We start from the raw sequence: 17,473 nt of genomic DNA, 5'->3' as shown, positions 1-17,473 counted from the left end.
TGATTTTTGTGTATCCCCTGACACTGACCAATCAGATCCTACGTCTCTCATTCCAACCGTTAAAAGGCTCCGTGAAATCAAAACAGACTCGAATGTCAACATTAATAACAACCTCGTTTAGAGATAATTTTCTTTTAGTCGATGGGCCCAATTAGTTACAGTTAAAATATGTTTGTTTTTGATTCGAGCATCGCAATGTGTTGCATCTCTCTCAAAAAACCACGTGGTATCCCCTTAAAGGGGGTAAAGGGATGATGTCATCGTAAAAATACTGCAGCAAGCAATCTGCAGTAATGCATGACAGCTGGAGCAACACTTCTCAGCGCTGAATTATTATTATCATCATTGTTGACGGGCAACTACACACTCCGAAGCTGACATTTAATTTGCACTCAAAATAATGCTTTACTAAATAATTTGTTCATGAGCGAAAATGTATGCATGTATGCAACCCTTGTTTACGGAAGGACCGTCCCACTCCAATGTGATGTCATTGACACAAGCACCAGTAGGTTTTGCGCATAGAGATAGACGAGCAAAATAAATGTAGGAGCTATGGTTTTGCAAAAGTACATACTACTGCACGTATTGGTGAGTACCAAAAAAAAAAAAAAAAAGAAATCCTGCAAAACATTTTGTTTAAAAAAAAAAAAAATAGCATGAATGAAATGATATACGTTTTTAAAGCATGCAGAAATCACTTGCATATTTGAAGTGGTACTCAATTTGTGGCAATAAGACAACAAAGGCAAATCATATCACATAAGCATGTCTCATTTATTATCCCCCAGTTCAAGAACCATTTTCTCTGTGCTCGTCCAACCAAGTCCTTTGTCTACTTTCATCAAGTACACAAATCCAGATAAAAGCTGAGAAGATCTAAGCTGTGCACTGGACTTTGTGCTTCAGGGAGGTGTTGATGTTGCAATGGCCCACGTGGGGAAGGAAGGGAAGGGTCACCCCATACAGTAAGAGTACATGAGTGTATATTTGTATTATGTTGGAACTTTATAGGTATAGGATCCTAACAATGGTAGTCCTCTCACACTTTATACCACTGGTCCTCAGCCCCAGAGCCCTGCTGGTTTTCGTTCTGGCCCTCAAATCAAGGTTACACCTGAAATTTCCAGAAAGTAAGACTTAAAAAGCAATTATCTAGGGCCTGAGGACCAGGATTAAGAGTGAGGACCAACACTGAGAACTGCTGCTCTATACCACAACACTCAACTGAAACAAGCTTATACAGTAAGTGCTGTTTAAATACTACCCCTCCCTTGTCTACTATACATTCATTATCTATTTCCTTATTATATTCCAGTACTCAAAGGAAACCATACTCCTAACAAATTGATTTTGTCATGTCTTTTAACATTGTGTGATTGCGTTGATCTGGGTGATTATTAAGTAAGATTTTGAGTGCCAGTTCCCGATCAGTGATGCATTAGCATTACACACCAGAGCAAATTATATGACCCTAAGGCAAAAAACATGATGTACAAACAGGCTGTGTAAAGAAAGCGGAGCTTGTTCACAAGGCAAAGCCTCTCCCACCACAAAACGTCTTCATGTCCAAACTGAGTGCAACCTGCTGATCACGATGTTGGACGCCCTCCATGTGCAGTGCAATCGTCTGTCCATGCTGAATATAATGGTGTCTAAAACTGACCAGTTCATGCAAGGAGGGTGTTTTACGTCCAGCACCCAATCAATCCATACCTCAGTTGTCTTCAAAGGGGCCAAATGTTGGAAGAAAAAAAAAGCAAAGAGAAAGTCATCTGCATGTCAGTTATGCTCATCATACCAACTCTGCCTTGCAGGGTGTTCGGTCACTAAACAGATTCCCTCTGACTTGACAGTTATAATTCCAGTTTCAAATGATAAAGCGAGCAAAATCACAGCTGCAACCATGAGATACAGGTCCAATTTGAAGCCGTCAGTAAAATCAAAAAGGGAGAACAGCTTTGGGAAGCAGTGACGATTGTTTCAGGTAGACAAAACACAACATCATAGAAAGGAAATGGAAGAAGGCATATAACTGCAGGATTTAAAAAAAAAAAAAAAAAAAAAGCTGGAAGTCAATTATTGCAAACACAACACAGTTTGTTATAATTTTACCCCTCAAGAGAGATCTGTAAATGTGTTCTGTGTGCAGATTGAAACTGCCCTGAGTGGAAGGCACTGTATACTGAAGCAAGGTCATGTTTTCATCACATTATCCAGGTCCATACACATTACACTGACCCAACCAGGTCAGAATACAAGAAGTCTGCTGTCAACTATGCTGAGACAGGAAGGTGATCGCTCACTCGCTGTTCCCAAGGTAACAATTCACACACTACAGGGGGTATCAGCCTTCCGCTATGACTTTAATAGAGAATAAGTCAGTGAGAAGTGTGCTTGAAGTGGTTATATGATCACGGTCAGTAGCATTAGACAACCAGCACTGTGAAGTGGAAGTAGCAGCCAGGTTTTTATATGAAGGAGAACAGACAGATGCAGTTTTTTTTAGTGGTAGCGCTCTGTGTTGCAGCAGCAGCAGAATGAAACCTTAAGCATCTGGTTAGTAAAGCTACAGTACATTTTGTTTGCCCTGGGAAACCCTGTACAACGCACAAAAGCTGAGCCGAGTTTGGCTCAGGGTGGTCAAAGAGGACTGACTCAAGTGGCACAACATGACAGCATTGGTATAGCACAATAATAAAGAAATCTTAAATTTTGTTAAGTGCAGCAAAGCGCATACAATTTCAGTGTTATCCAAGAAGAACTTGACATTGACATTCTTGTCAATCAAATTAGATTAACTGTCAATCTGACAATATATATATATATATATATATATATATATATATACACATATATATATATATATATATATAAAGCACCCATTATAGAAGTGGCAGAGTAAATTTAGTTTGGAATCTATTGTTCATCATTTAAATAGGCAACTGTATGATTAAAAACTGTGAAACAAGAAAAACAACATGTAATAAGTCCAAAATCAATGAGAGAAATGTGTAGTTACATATATATTTCTTTTTTCAAATTAAAAAAAAAAAAGTCAACCATTTGCCTACTTTTAAAAAATTGTTTGAAGGCCGCAGAACATTTTCCCTTTGCTCTTCTTACATGGTTTGTTTAAAAGATGGCAAAAAAATAGTGCAAGAGGTAATGCAAGAGTGGGTGCTCAGAGTTGCTGATGCAAATGTGAAGCAAAAAGATAGAGAAAGAGTGGGCCTGTCTTTTAGGGAGCCGGCTTGCCAACCAGTTGGCATACACTGTTGTAATATCCACTTCTGACCCTGAAACCGGACACATCCACACCGAAGGACCGAGACCAATCCCATTCCAAAAAGAAAAACAGAAAACAGACAACTTTTTCCCCCAGTGAGACACACCTGCAAAGCCTAGCAAGGTTCCCCATAAAATGGAGATCAGACTAAGACAAGAAGAAATACACACAGCGGGACACCACCTGCGCATGCCTTTCACTTTCAGGACTGGCACTTCTTTGTCTATATTTGTCTCTCTTTGATTGCTTGAGATGCCCACCACTCAAGGTGCGTCACTTATGTGTGTCCCTTACACACTCTGTCACATGTTTCTATGTGGCCTGAGAGCCACGAGCGTCCCCATCAGGACTGAGGGCAGCTGGTCGGCCTTGAGCTAAAACGCTGGCTGTGACCATTGGCAGGTGAGCGGCTTCACTCACTAAGTTCTCATATTCGCTACTGTCTTCGTCATCCTCATCATCCTCATCGTCTTCATCATCTTCCTGCCCTGCTGCTTGTCTATCTAACGAGTCAGAGCTCGATCCGTCACCATTGCCAAGGTACGGGGTGCTGGGAGTGGTAACAGGATTGGAGCTGGCGCTGAGGCCTAAGCCCAACCCGAGGCCAAGGCCCATCCCCACTGGGCCAGGGGTAGGGTGTCCTGGAGAGCCCACAGCTTGGGGCCGGGGCAGTAGAGCAGCACTGGTAGGTGGGGACGAAGAGGAGGGCAGAGAGTCATCATGGGTCAAGAGGTCAGCATAAGATGGTGGGTTAGGTGAGGTACTGGGCCGCTCCGGGGCAGAGGGTGTGTGGAAGGTTATCCTGGACAGAAGGGAAGCCTCAGAAGGTTCTGTGGTCTCCTCTGGAGTGGAATGGGAATCTGCAGTTTGGGCCTCACGGAGCCCTGTGGTATAAAGAAAATTTTTTTAACTGGTTATAAAAAAAATAGTCATTGTTGTAGTGTAAGGCATGTGTATGTGTATTTGTATGTATTTGCAAAGTGCTGGCACATAAATAGGAGGAAATCAAGTTGGCCTGGTTGACTGATCAAATATTTAAAAAAGGCCTGAGGGAGAGTGAGAAACTCTCAGAGCAACTGTCAGAAGAACTGAGATCTGAACAACTTTAATGACATAATAGAATCTAAAAGAGGTACGTACTCCTCTCCTCTTCTGCCGTCTTGCGTTTCCTGAGAGAAATTTCTTGTTTAAGTTTGTTTACATCCTCTTGAATTTTCTCCTTCACACGTTCACTTTGTTCTACCTCCCCACACACGGCCTAAAAACAAGACAAACAGGTGGAAAGGGAAAAACCAAAAAAAACTTCCTTAGCAAACAATTTCACTACACGTCTTAGGGAAAAATCAAACAGCTGTCTGTCATCCGGCTCACCTGCACTTTGTCTTGTAGTGCACTGTAGACTTGGAATATTGTTCGGATATCCTTCATCACACCATCTTTGTCAAAGAATTCAGCCCTAGAGACATATTTTCCAATTACATCATTAATATATAATAATAATAATAATAATAATAATAATAATAATAATAATAATAATAATAATAATAATAATAATAATATCACACAGTACAAGCTCTCCCTATCTGTTCATTAAGATCATACATTACAGAGGCACAGGTTTAAATTGTGGATGCCTTCTATATCAAAGCTAAGTCAAACAATATTTCACTGGCTGTCAAACATAAATATCAGCTGGATGACCTGAAGTGAAATAGTCATCCTATCAAAGGCTGGATAATCATGCCAGCAGTCTGCACCTGCAGTGTAGATGCTACTGACACAGTATTCAACCCATCTATGACAGAAACAGTTGATCTAAGTTTAGACACAAAGACACAGAAATACAAGCAGAAGCATGTGCAGCCTGTCACATACCAGCTTTCCACTGCAAATGTATGCTGATACTATTAACACACAGTGTCAAGTATAAACTAGGACTAGCACGAACACACACACACACGCGACGCACACACGCACACACTCGTGCGTTGGATGTCCTGGGTGCTGGGGTTGCACACCACCTGCCAGCAACGCACCCCTCTCAAACAGAAAAGTATCTGTGGAAGGGAATCAACTCCCACTGATTACTTGAGGCACCAGCATGGGGGGATGTGATGGAGTTACACATGTACACCCTCAAGGTGAAGCTGAAGTAAGCTGTCGGATGAAAACAGGTGGCCATTACAACTCCGCACATATCAGAGGAGACACGTGTCTGTCTAAACCCTCCCTGAACTAAAAAATTGGAGAAGCACAGTGACATGGGTTCAGAGCGGAGAAAAAAAAAAAAAAAGGTGGGAGTCCAAACCTTACCCATGCTCTTTGATGACCTTGGCGTAGTTGAGTGAGGTGTTGGGCACTGAGGAGACTTTGTATTCCTGCTGGCTTGTGTTGCCAAGGTTTGGGATTGTGAGGGTGATCCTCTGGTTGTACCTACTGAGTGGAGATGACCAGTTGGCATTGCTACTAGAATGCTACATACAACTATTTGCAACACAAATATGAACTTTTTTTGCTTTCACAGATATCTCTTATCAAGCATTTTTTTATCTAGTGAGACAGATTTTGGTGACTTATGAAGCTGAACTGACAATAAAGATAAATCTCTCCCCATAGTTACCACTTCAGCATTTTAAGAATTTGCAAAGCATTGATAATGTATTTTTAACACATATATTATATCCAGTAACAAATATATGCACTAACTTTTTTTTTTTTGAACATGATTTCAACATGTATAAAGAAGTAGGGATGCATCAATCAAACATTTTCTCTTCTGATACCTCAACTCTGGTTATCTTCTGGTACCAGTTCTTTCTTTTTCCCAAATTTTAAAACTGTGTACATCACTGCATGGAACATATTGGGACATATTGACAAAAATGCAGTTTTTTTTCTATGACATTGACAAATTAATTGTATTTAATTGTGGATTGGTCATGTAATGATAATAATAATAATAAAGTCATCATAGGCCCAGATAACAATCAGACTGTAGTATCTCTGGGCAAAAGGAAAAAACATGCACATGGTGGGAACTATCTCGATGTAAATTAAAAATCCAAGCAATCAAAATATTTATTGATCAGACGGTAGTATCACAAGATACAATGAGTGTGTCTGTGTGTTTGATTAATATTACCTGCGGTTCGGTCTGAAGAGCACATATTCCAGTGCGTGTGTGGAGCTGTTGGCGGTGGAGATGAAGCTGAAAAGAAGGAAGACGAGGTCGGGCACACCAAGCAGCTGAGTCAGCTGTTTGTGGATGATCTGTTCCCTGAACGACATCTGCTGCTGCGTGTTCCTCCGGAACCGGTACCAACCAATCACGTTCTACATGACCCAAGAAACAAATCTTTTAAAATGTGTTTAATCCAATTTAGTATCACTAATCAAACCACATTCAGGACAAACTAACAAAAAGTACATTGGCCATCACACACAATATAAAGTTTCTGGGAAAAACTTCACATCATTATGAAGCCTGTATGGCCACTTATGGAAATCCCTCATAAGACAAAGGTAACATATTAATTTCAATACAATAAAATAAAATTCATGTTTGATTTCTTCTTGGGATTCATTTTAGCCTTGGTTTAAAGAGCACAAGAGGGAATCACTAATATTTTATAGGATATAAGTCACAATTATATATAAAAAATATTTCACTCACTTTCCGCCTATCTTTAAGAATGCTGTTGAGATTCTCTTCACTGACTTTGCCTGCGTAGTCATAAAAGCTGATGACAGGAGGAAAAAAGAAAACAAGTAAGTTCACTGTGATTCATCATGTTCCTGCTGCTCCTTTGCTTCTGTTCCCCAATCTTGTAAAATGGGGCCATCTACTGTCCAATGTCTAATTAATTCAGCCAGTGCAACAATGGATGTAAGTTAACTGAGTTAAATTGTCAGTATATCACAGTGAACTAAAACACAGATAGTGTAAGCTACTGTGCACACTGGGACTTTTTATTGTATCATAAATAAATGCTCAGATCCCAATAACTCCAATAAAGTGCCAATACAGCCTACCTTACTTTGTTATGCATGTTACAACAAATTGACAACAATTATATTGTCAGGATTTCCTAAACTAAACAATACCACAATGACAAATTTTCCTCCCTAAAACAGTATCTTTTCTACATTAGTACACATGATGAAATTGTGGCAGAGAGCACTGTGTCACTGATGACAACTGAAGCCGTTTGAGAATTAAAAAGCTCATATCTTACCTAAACAACTGTGCACAAGGATCATGGTTGTGGATTTCTGGAACAAATAACAACAGCTGTTTCAGTTATATCATTATAAATGTAAATATTTAAAGTATAATATTTAAAGGCATAATCCAAATGTAAGTCAATGTGTAGCCCAAAAACCAAAATTCAAAACACAAGGCCGCAATTTGCTGCCATTTATATCAGTATTTAAAAAAAAACAAAAACACCTGTAATTTGTATGGCAAAAATATTACTGTTTTAGACCACTTTGTTTAAGCAACACAGTAACTTATAAAGCTTGTGTTACTGAATATGTTACATTGGCTTTTAGTTTTAGTCATCTTAATATACAAGACAAAACCACACACCAAGCAAACTCTTATTCCAACCACTTTGAATAGGGCTCATTAACATAAATCAGAACATTTCTGTGGCCGAGTGAACTGAAGCTGAGGGATAAGTGCTTAGCAAAAAGCTGCTCACTAGCATAATTTCTTAGAGTTCACATTCAGTTACATCAAAGAACACTTCTCTTAACAGGACTAAAGGGTCAGAGGAGAAATTTACAAAGCAGTAAAAGCAACACACAGCTGAAAAAAAACTTGTAATCCATTATCTATATTTTTCATTTTTGTCATATTTTGTTGATATTTTTTCATTTTTGTCATATTTTGGCAAGCTAAAATCTAATATTAATTCCTGTGGCTCTGCAGTAGTTATACTGACTGATCACCCATTTTAAATGGGAATGTCAACATGAGTAATTGTGTTTTGTTCTCCCCTCTCTTTAAGTCTGCTTGACTGATTCTGAAAGGTAAGCTTCAACAAGAAATGTTAATATTACATTTCTTCTTGGGTTAAGGTTGGGCAGTGCTTTGTGGAAGTCACCTGATGTCATCAGAGGGTATGCACTTATAAGAATGATAAATGCTCTCTAATAGATGCAACTGAATTAACAGGGGAGGGAGACAGATGTCAGTGTGTACATGCCTACACAGTCTTGGGAAGAGCACTCAACAAGCAAAATATGTGAGAACACCTGTGTGGGCGGACCATGAGTGTACAGGAGCTTTAACAGAACTTGTATTACGTGTTGTTGTAATAAGCCAAGTATTTTTGAAAATGGTGCAAAAGGACTAAATGGCAATAAGCTTTTCTTTTTTTTTTTTTACAGCACACATTTTGACTTGTCAAAGTAGAAGAACAGACAAGACAGGAATTAATCAATTGCTACTTCTTGCTTAAGATGCCAAAAAGTTTGTGTTTTGTCCATTTCAGGGCTTACCTACTACCTGGAGCAATTCTGCACTGCTGATCTGTGTGTCACTGATGCTGACAGTCTCTTCTTGCCTCACCTCTCCTAATAGGAAGCCCTCCTGTGCAAATACATTTTTAAAAGAACTGTAGTTATTTTATTATTTTTTTTTTTACAATTAGCTGATCAACAGAAAATCAATTCCATTTCTTTGATTCAGTTACTTGGTGCAAGCAAAAAGGCCAAACATATTCCAGTTACATCTTCTCAAATGTAAATTCTGTTTTACTCTTATTGACATAAATTGAATATTTGTGGTGTCACCTTGGGTTTTGGGAAACTGTCACAGACATTGTTCACCGTTTTTCAAGATTTTATAGACTAAACAATTTATAAGCAATTAAAAAATCCTTAGTCATCCATACTACTACTCCATAGTAGTTGTAACACGGGATAGTCTACAGACTAATGGCCAGTCAGATAGAATAATAATGTTTTGGATATGATTCTGTTCATACTAAGCAACAATATAAAAATCACTGAATCATAGTCAAAACATTCCTTCATGTAACACAAAGTAACAATTCAGCTTTTTGTTCTGGGATTAAACTCAGTCGTATACTTCAAATGACAAGGAAGAGCGGCTGGTAAACACAACGTCGCCTTGCTCCTTCGGCTAATGTCAGGAATGCAGGTGAACTTGTGGCCAGCAACAATCCACCTGCTCAGGTCGACTTGTAGTCTTGTCGGAAGGAAAACAGATGTAAACAGCGCAGACATTAGCTTAGTTTACTCTACCGCTTGCGTGAAACGTTTCTTTTTGTCACAAAGTATTTCTCTTCTATCGTACTTCTACATCGAGCAAGCCAAAGCTAAAGCAAAAATCATTTTACGCACGTCAGTCACTTTGTTAAACTGTATTGATTTAAATGCAACTCACCTTAGCTAGGGGGCTAAGAGGCAAATCTAGCCATGGCGAAACGAGAAAAACTAAAAGTTCCTAAACTGGAAATTTACTGTGTTAGCGTCGTATTTTTGATGAGATATTAAACTACTATCACATATCAGGTCGAGGTGAATGTAGACATAAGCAGCGCGACACACGGAAGTCACTTGACTTGGTAGCTTAGCTAACATGCTAAGCAGCTAACTATTGAGTATTTCCTGGAGTTCAAACTTTCCCAGCACCATTCCCATATTGATGTAGCAGATATTCCTATGCATGGCTCCTTGTGATTGGTGTGTTAACTTGATATTTAACGCCAGTGTAGCAGTTACAAATGAGATCATCTTAAACGACCAGACCTGTCTTTATATTGCTGCAGCTACACAGTCTGCTTAAACCCTACCCGCCGGTAAATAGACGGGACCAAAGCTAGCTAGCCAGCAACAGGATGATGACACTGGAAAACAACACAAACTAATGACGCTGGTGAACGATCAGGCGCATTGTCGGGCTACGCGCACTTTAGCAACCACTGCATAATAGTCTGTCAACACAATTCGGAATACTTACATGATCTGAGTTGCTGTTGGCGCTGTGATAACACACAGAACTAAAAGTATAACCTGAAATGGATGCCGCCATGATGGAAACATCCCTATCAATCCCAATGCCCCCCGCGGTTGCAGGCACGCTCCTCGAACGCAAGATCTTCTGGGAGGTGTAGGCGAATACTTGACCAGCATGGAGGACGCCACAGAAGGCACACATGGCTGTGGAAATACCTCAGAGCCGGAGGGAGACAGATGCTCAGAAAACGATTTTGGACCTTCAATACTCGGAACGAAAGACTAGTGAGTTTTGTGATCCGCTGCTAATGTTAACTTACGATGTTTGGTTATTCTCGTCAGGCTTCACAGCTACGAGAGACAACAACAAAGCTAATGGATATAACTTCAACCCTGTCAAAATATGTTGTAGGAAATGTTTTTAAGTCGCCACTTATTTTAGCATTTTATCGTCCTGGCAGTACTGCAACAAATGCACTATTTTAAAGAAGCTTAAACGCCCAACAAGTGACGTTAAGAGGAAGTTAATACTTGCCGTCAGGTAGATAAATGGAGTAGACCCGCCTCTACCTGTAGACCCTAAAAGGCTGTTTTCACTCCATTACTATTTGCCTATGTCTATTAAAGTCAGAGATTGTTAAAAGGATGTTGGGGTGATGTTTGCTGTAGTCCTGAACAACAGAGCAGCAGCCTTCATGGGAGCTTGCAAGAATAACACTGATTTTACAAGACATTAGCAGTTCATATAAACTTAACATCAGGCTACTTATTCAGTATGTGTTTATTTTTTGCACTACACTATGTCATGCTTCTAATATAGCAATGTGTCATCTGGGTCTAAGGTTTTTATATAACCAATTGTCAATGACTGTCCTTTTCTGCAGTTGGGAAGATGCATACCAAAAAGAACTTGAGACATTCAAAGACATTGGGGATGTTGGTGAGATATGGTAATTATATAGAATACTGACACACTAAGAAAATTATTGCTTGAATTAACTCACATTTCCACTGGTTGTTTTGTTTAGTGGTTTGTTTTTAGATTCTGACAATATCCTGTCACTAAAGTTTGTGTTTTCGTCTTCTTTTAAGGTTCGGCGAGGAAAGCATGAGTCGTGTGCTGCGATGGATGGACAAAGTTAAGATCCCAGAAAATGCTGCCATTCTGGACATTGGCACTGGAAATGGAGCATTTTTAGTTGAACTGGTGTGAACAGAGTAAAAATACATTTTGACACTTTATTTTAATGGGTTCTTAATTTGAATGTTCTGAAAGGGTCAGTTCACCACAATCACAACATATAGCAACATCTGTGGATTATCCAGGGTAACGAGGAAATTGTTAATGGAAACAATCATTGTTGTTGTATTTTTCTAAGCTTAGAAAAGTACAATCTAAATGCAAACTCAGCAATTTCAAAACCTGCATGACTAAATGCCACTAAGGGTTAAGTGGAAAATATCTTTTTGATTGAGGTGAACTGAGCCTTTATTAGATAGTTTGCAATTGGCAGCAAAGTCTACTGTGATGACCAAATTCACAAACTAATTAAAACTTTCTCAGACATTTCTTTAACAGTTGATAAACTTTCGATAAACGTTCTTGCTGTGTTTTTAATTCAAGGCTAAACACGGATACAGGAATCTGACGGCTATAGATTATTCTCCAGCGTCTGTAGAATTGGCCAGAAATGTTCTGCAGGCGGAGGACTTGACGGATATCACCGTAAAGGTGGGTTCAGCCATGTTTGTCGAACTATAGAATTACTGTACAGTTAACTTACACTAGTATAGGGGATACAAAGTCTCATGTTTATTGTGTCAAGAAATGACTGACAATTTGAAAAGTAAATGTTCTAATTGGGATTTGAAGATTTGTGGGTTTTGTAGAAATACTATAAGGCTGCCAGTGAAATGTCTTTTGTTATAGTACCCAAAAGCACAGTGAGGATGATGGCATTTACACTTTTAATTGATCACTGTTGTGCTGTATGAGTATTTGGGGAGCTAGGTGAAAAGTGCGAATCAACATTTTATTAAATTACACTCACTCCACTGAAGTGCTGTATAGGTATAGCATAATATTTTAGTTTATCTGGTGGATTCAATGCCATGCACAAATCACCCATTGATACAAAATGAATCCCATTAATTCCTAAATGCCAACGATACAATATAGCTTTCAGCATTGGAGGGTTAGAGGAAACTCTCCTGTGTTTACCATGTGGGAGAGTTGGATAGTAAGAAAGCCCTGAAAGTGATGGAAGCCTGCCCACCATTCAGATTAATCCACCCCAAACCCAAAATGACTTGGCAAGATTTAACATGTCTACTGATGTATATGTATGCAAGAAAAAACAGGTAGTAAATGCTGGCTGGTCTATAAGGGATGTGATGAGTGAGTGTTCCTCTCCTGTGTGCATACTACACCTGCATATATGTTATATGCATAAGACACCTATGACAGTGTGTGTTTTGCTTGGGCAGGAAGCCTGCCATTGAAGTCAATATTGACCTAAGCTGGGCAGGGGGAGCACTATGTGTGTCTGTGTGTGTAAGAGAGTGAGAGAGATGATATATTGGCATCTTTGTTGATTTTTTTTTTTTTCAATACTGCAGGATGCCAAAATAATAATTTGTGTGAACGTGCTTGTGTTTAAGTGCATATGTTTAAAAAAAAAAAAAAAAAAACATCCTCGTCAGGCCATACCTCAAAAGTCAGTTTCAAATCTATGCCAAGCCCAGTCTCTTCTCCATTAGTCACTGTCCACTTCCCATTCACCCTTTAGTATCTTCCCATTTTTTCTGTTTTTTAGGCTCACACTCAAATTGAACCCATGTCAGTCGCAACAATATAATGAACATTTTTCTGTCTCCGCTGTTGATCCTCTCTCATAAATCTCAAATTTTGTGACCCATGGATTGTGAGTATGTGGCTCTTGAGTTCACCCCAAAGATCTGGTGTTCTGCCCTCTGTCCAGATAAAGGGCTCCTTTCACTGGTGGTATGGTAGGTCAGCAACCCTCTCAGAATTATGTCAGCAGCTGGAATTTAGTTTTAAAGTGAGCCAATGAGGTATAACACATTTCATCTTGGTTGATGCTGAAAGGTTTCTTCTGCCGGTAACTATATAGTTAGAGAGTCAGACTAAACATGAGGCGCCACATTTTGTATTTGCTGCAGGGCTGATCAACAGACAGACGTTTCTTTAACTTCTCATTCTTTTCTTTATTTTAGGAGATGGATTTCTTAAACTGTCAAGGGGAGCTAAAGGACTTTGACGTCTGCATCGACAAAGGAACATTTGATGCAATAAGTCTAAACCCACACGACACAGAGGAGGGCAAAAAACTATATGTCCAAGCTTTAAAAGATGCTCTTAAGGACAAAGGATTCTTCGCTGTCACTTCCTGTAACTGGACAAAAGAGCAGCTGCTAGACAGATTCAGTGAAGGTGAAGGAAATTGCTGAAATTAGGTCTGATCATTTATTTTGATCAGTTCTGTTGAATATTGCTGTGGGAAAGAACTGCTTAAAGTTTGTCTGTCAGAGTGTGCTGTTCTCCTAACAGGCTTAAACAACCCCAAAGCACTTTTTTGAACATATTGAATGGTAGCTCTAATTAGACATTTAAAAATGTAAATGAAAATTATGTCAAGTCATTAATTTATTGTTTTGCTCCTAAACCTAACCTAAAGATATGGCATATTTGTTAAGTGCATGTTTGCAATTTTAGGTTAAAACTATTGGAAAAAATGTTGAAACGCATCGGTGTGATTTATAGTTGTGTTGCTCTGGCATGTAACGTCTTTATACATCTGGGTGTTTTGTTGTCTGACCCCCAGTCAAAACACAGACACAGTTCTGCAACCCTGACAGTTACCTGGCAGGTTGTTAAGCTGCAGGCAACAACAGTCTTGTAAAGTCAGAATTTCGGCAAGCTTCCATGAGCTGTCACTCGTCTCAGTGTAGTCACTCTGAAGAGCCTGCAGGGGGCCAAAGGGCCATGAGATCTCATCTGTCACACTGACAGCCTGTCTTTACTCGGCCCCAGAAAGCACCACAGATGGTGGATGAACAGTTCTTTGCTCACAGTTCTCCTTAATGCCCCGTAGCCATAGTCTACAAGGAAAGACTGTAGGAATCTGTGTGTAAGGCAGCATGTTGATGTTCTGCTAGTTTGCATAATGCACATGTCTTAACCTGTACTTTTTTCTCTGTGTTGCCTCACAGGATTTGAGTTTGTACAGGAGTTGCCTACACCCAGTTTCCAATTTGGAGGCAGGACGGGCAACAGTGTGACAGCACTCATCTTCAAGCGACTATGTTGATTCACATGTCCCTGGAGGATATTTGTCTTTTTTTTTTTTTCCCCCATCAATTCTGTAGTTTTTTTTTTTTTCTGTTTGTCACAGGAAATCATACTATCTGAGTATATTAAGATATTTTTTTAATACAAGATCTGATTATTTAGGATCCTTTTTTAAAAGACTTTGTATACAGAAGCAGACATACAGAGTGGGACAGTTCTCTTGAGATAAAACAAATCAGCTTTGTTTTGGTTTTGTCTCATTAACTTTACACTGACCCACAGTGCTAAAGACATCTGCTAAGTATATTTATGTGACATTATTCTGTAATGTTTGTGACTCATTTATGCAGATTAATAAGATTAATTGATTCATTCAATTTCACTTTTAAGGTCATTTCTATACAATAAAAATGTTGCTGTGTATCTCGTAGTATTCCAGAAATAGTACTCAAGTCATTTTCTATCAAAACTATTTTAGTGCATACACATGGATATATGTAACCTCCTGTTTTCTCTGTAGATTACGAAACAAAGACACAATCTGTTACTGACGATTACTAATCTCGCATAGGAGGTGTGTTAAAACTGCATGATGTAAACTAGTTTAAAAAGCTGAATAAGACAAACTGCCGATCCTGAGTTAACCCACAATTGGATTTTGCTTAACAAGAAATTCTTCCACATGAAACCTCTTAGTTCTAATTAACACGAATTCTCTGTTGCCCTTGATGTAATGTAGGTTCCCATGTATTGTGGCATGTTTCACAAATGAACTCTTCACCCTTGTGCACCTACTGACACTTATTTGACTGAGACATTGTTTTCCTGAGCACATTTGTGGTAATAAGCCAGACAATGATTCTGGCTTAGTTTGACTTGATCAATTATCACAGACCCAGTTAGTCAAACTTCATTGTCCCTGAGGAAAAATTATTTTTCACATTATTGTACATCACAGGAAAAAAGATACATTAAATAATTTGTACTGAACACATTTCCCCATTTCATAAATCATCTTAGAAACCCTCAAATGACTTTGCAAGGATCCTGTTAGGAGTCTGACCTACAGATTTGACAATCGCTGTTCTGTCTTACCAGGTAGTTAATTGCATCCATCTTTCATGTCATGTGAAAAATAGCCCCTAACCTAATTGGCTAAACTGGAAACCAGCAGAGCCTGGGGTCCCGAGGACCATGATTAAGAACTTCTGACAGAATGAATAAACAAAAGGCCATGGCATCTGTGAGTAGAGGAGCTTGTCTGCCATTTCCCATCTAAATGGCATTATTAATAACTCCCAAACTCTGGAACTTAATTGTGAGCTGGGCCAGTGGCCCAATGGGAGCCATCGATGTTGAGGCACACTGTTGAGTAAACACATGCAAGCTTTACAAGAATTACTGCCTGGAATTTTACAAGGCTCTGGATATCCTGCCTGGATGTGCGTATTATGCCCAATTTTACAACCTTCCCAGAGATTTTCCCATGGAGTGAAATCTCCACTGAGCTCCAGCTCAGTTACATATCCTCTCCTTTACATTTGTCAACTTTCACTCTCACTGTCTTTAAAACATCTTATGATGCAGCTTTTGAGTGTTTTTCATTGGGTCATGTTTTCATTATGTATTAGAGTTACCTTCTTGAATATACTGTGGCCCACTCATTTCCCATGCACAGGTGCTGTTGCTAAGAAACCAGACTACACCACAATCCTGTTTGCCTCAGTAGAGTCATGTGCCTTTTGGTCAGTTTTTCCATGAATTGTAATAGTGGATTCCTGCACTGTAACAGAAATGAAATTAAGAAAAAATGTTTTTACTTACATAGAACTTGCTTAACACTTGTTGTTTATAAGGAGGTTACAAATCATAAAGTAGCCTAATGATGGAGTCCTGCAGGTATTGATATGCAGAATTAGCAAAACTGCTGACATATCTATGTCTGTCTGAGATGTGCTACAGTTTACTGTCGACTCATTCAAGAAGTCAAACTGTTTCTCCTTTTAAAAAAGACTCATTTTAATCAAAAGTGAAGTTGGAACCATTTCTCACTGTCATCTTTGAAAGTAGGCTATTTTATTACTGTCCACACCATGAAGCAAAATAAAACATGAAACTGTGGATCTTGCTGGGTTGAACTCAGCTTTAGCTACAGAACATTTACTTCTGTCAGCACTTTCATGACTTTCGGGCTGGCAGGCTTTTGAAGCTGCACTTTTATTCCACTCATAATATTAACCTATATGGTTTTTTTTTTTATTTTAATAGGATTTTCGTGGATTGATTGAATTACTGCACCATGTAGCAGTGAAGTTTTCCATGGCACAAGAGCCAATGTGGAAGTGGGAAAGACTTCAACGCTTTCAAGGCATTTCATACCTTTTCAGTAATGACTACCATGTCTACATTACAGCATGATATACAAGTCCAATAAGAAGTTAATATTGATTATTATCGATTAGTTTTTTTTTCTATACTTGTCTGGAACATTGTTTTGAGTCCAGAAGGGAACGAGCAAGAGGCACTGTGTTGTGGAAACTTTTTGGTTTGTTGCGTAGTGTAAAGTAAACTTTTCTTTGTGGTAACGAGATGTCAACAGCTATTTGCATCATTAACATCAACGAAAATCATAGTAATAAAAAAGGAGCACATGAGTATTGTAAATGCCTTGGGGAGGATTGCAGTGGAACATACCAACTCTGAAGGGGTGTTAGTTGTAACTTAAACTTCGAGATGTGTGTAATGACAACGCTGGTCATTTGTATTGTTTTCAATTAATAATTACACCTGTTTGATTTAACTGTGCAGTAACCCCCTTGGGGAAAAAAGTCTGCTAGTCGGTCATTTTCCTCCCTGTCTTCCCCCTCCCACCACCCCACCCC

General features: G+C 39.0%; 2 protein-coding genes across 3 annotated transcripts; one reads left to right on the top strand and one right to left on the bottom strand.

Annotated features, from left to right (window-relative positions):
* Positions 1 to 758: 758 nt before the first annotated feature.
* abraxas2 (abraxas 2, BRISC complex subunit) lies at positions 759 to 10,481 on the bottom strand. Of its 2 annotated transcripts, none has more exons than XM_023418112.2 (9): positions 10,284 to 10,481; positions 8,798 to 8,888; positions 7,525 to 7,561; positions 6,963 to 7,029; positions 6,432 to 6,622; positions 5,603 to 5,725; positions 4,661 to 4,745; positions 4,430 to 4,547; positions 759 to 4,173 (listed from the first exon to the last, which is right to left on the bottom strand). In XM_023418112.2, the coding sequence occupies exons 1-9, from the start codon at positions 10,479 to 10,481 to the stop codon at positions 3,602 to 3,604; spliced, it is 1,482 nt and encodes a 493-aa protein (XP_023273880.1). In that variant the 3' UTR covers positions 759 to 3,601. The 2 variants fall into 2 exon arrangements, with proteins under 2 accessions (XP_023273880.1, XP_023273881.1); XM_023418113.2 differs by having other exon boundaries at positions 5,603 to 5,722.
* Positions 10,439 to 15,021, top strand: eef1akmt2 (EEF1A lysine methyltransferase 2). Its single transcript, XM_023418114.2, has 6 exons — positions 10,439 to 10,564; positions 11,164 to 11,229; positions 11,372 to 11,486; positions 11,904 to 12,011; positions 13,517 to 13,733; positions 14,513 to 15,021. The coding sequence occupies exons 1-6, from the start codon at positions 10,455 to 10,457 to the stop codon at positions 14,608 to 14,610; spliced, it is 714 nt and encodes a 237-aa protein (XP_023273882.1). The 5' UTR covers positions 10,439 to 10,454; the 3' UTR covers positions 14,611 to 15,021.
* Positions 15,022 to 17,473: the final 2,452 nt, after the last annotated feature.

Source organism: Seriola lalandi, unplaced genomic scaffold (genome assembly GCF_002814215.2).
Source record: "Seriola lalandi dorsalis isolate HSWRI2012SDOR001 ecotype SW California unplaced genomic scaffold, Sedor1 jcf7180002054580, whole genome shotgun sequence".
Classification (NCBI taxonomy): domain Eukaryota; kingdom Metazoa; phylum Chordata; class Actinopteri; order Carangiformes; family Carangidae; genus Seriola; species Seriola lalandi.
The sequence above is the reverse complement of the archived record's forward strand: the minus strand, read 5'-3'. Positions and strand labels throughout refer to the sequence as shown.

What these genes read in the sequence shown, in the direction of transcription:
- abraxas2 (XM_023418112.2), bottom strand. Translation starts at nt 10,481, where the DNA reads ATGTGTGCCTTCTGTGGCGTCCTCCATGCTGGTCAAGTATTCGCCTAC. An exon ending in CCAACAGCAACTCAGATCAT is followed by an intron (nt 8,889 to 10,283) that starts GTAAGTATTCCG and finishes GTATTTGCACAG; the next exon opens with GAGGGCTTCCTATTAGGAGA. An exon ending in CTCTTCAGACCGAACCGCAG is followed by an intron (nt 5,726 to 6,431) that starts GTAATATTAATC and finishes ATCTCCACTCAG; the next exon opens with TAGGTACAACCAGAGGATCA.
- eef1akmt2 (XM_023418114.2), top strand. Translation starts at nt 10,455, where the DNA reads ATGGAGGACGCCACAGAAGGCACACATGGCTGTGGAAATACCTCAGAG. An exon ending in ATACTCGGAACGAAAGACTA is followed by an intron (nt 10,565 to 11,163) that starts GTGAGTTTTGTG and finishes CCTTTTCTGCAG; the next exon opens with TTGGGAAGATGCATACCAAA. An exon ending in GAGCATTTTTAGTTGAACTG is followed by an intron (nt 11,487 to 11,903) that starts GTGTGAACAGAG and finishes TTTTAATTCAAG; the next exon opens with GCTAAACACGGATACAGGAA.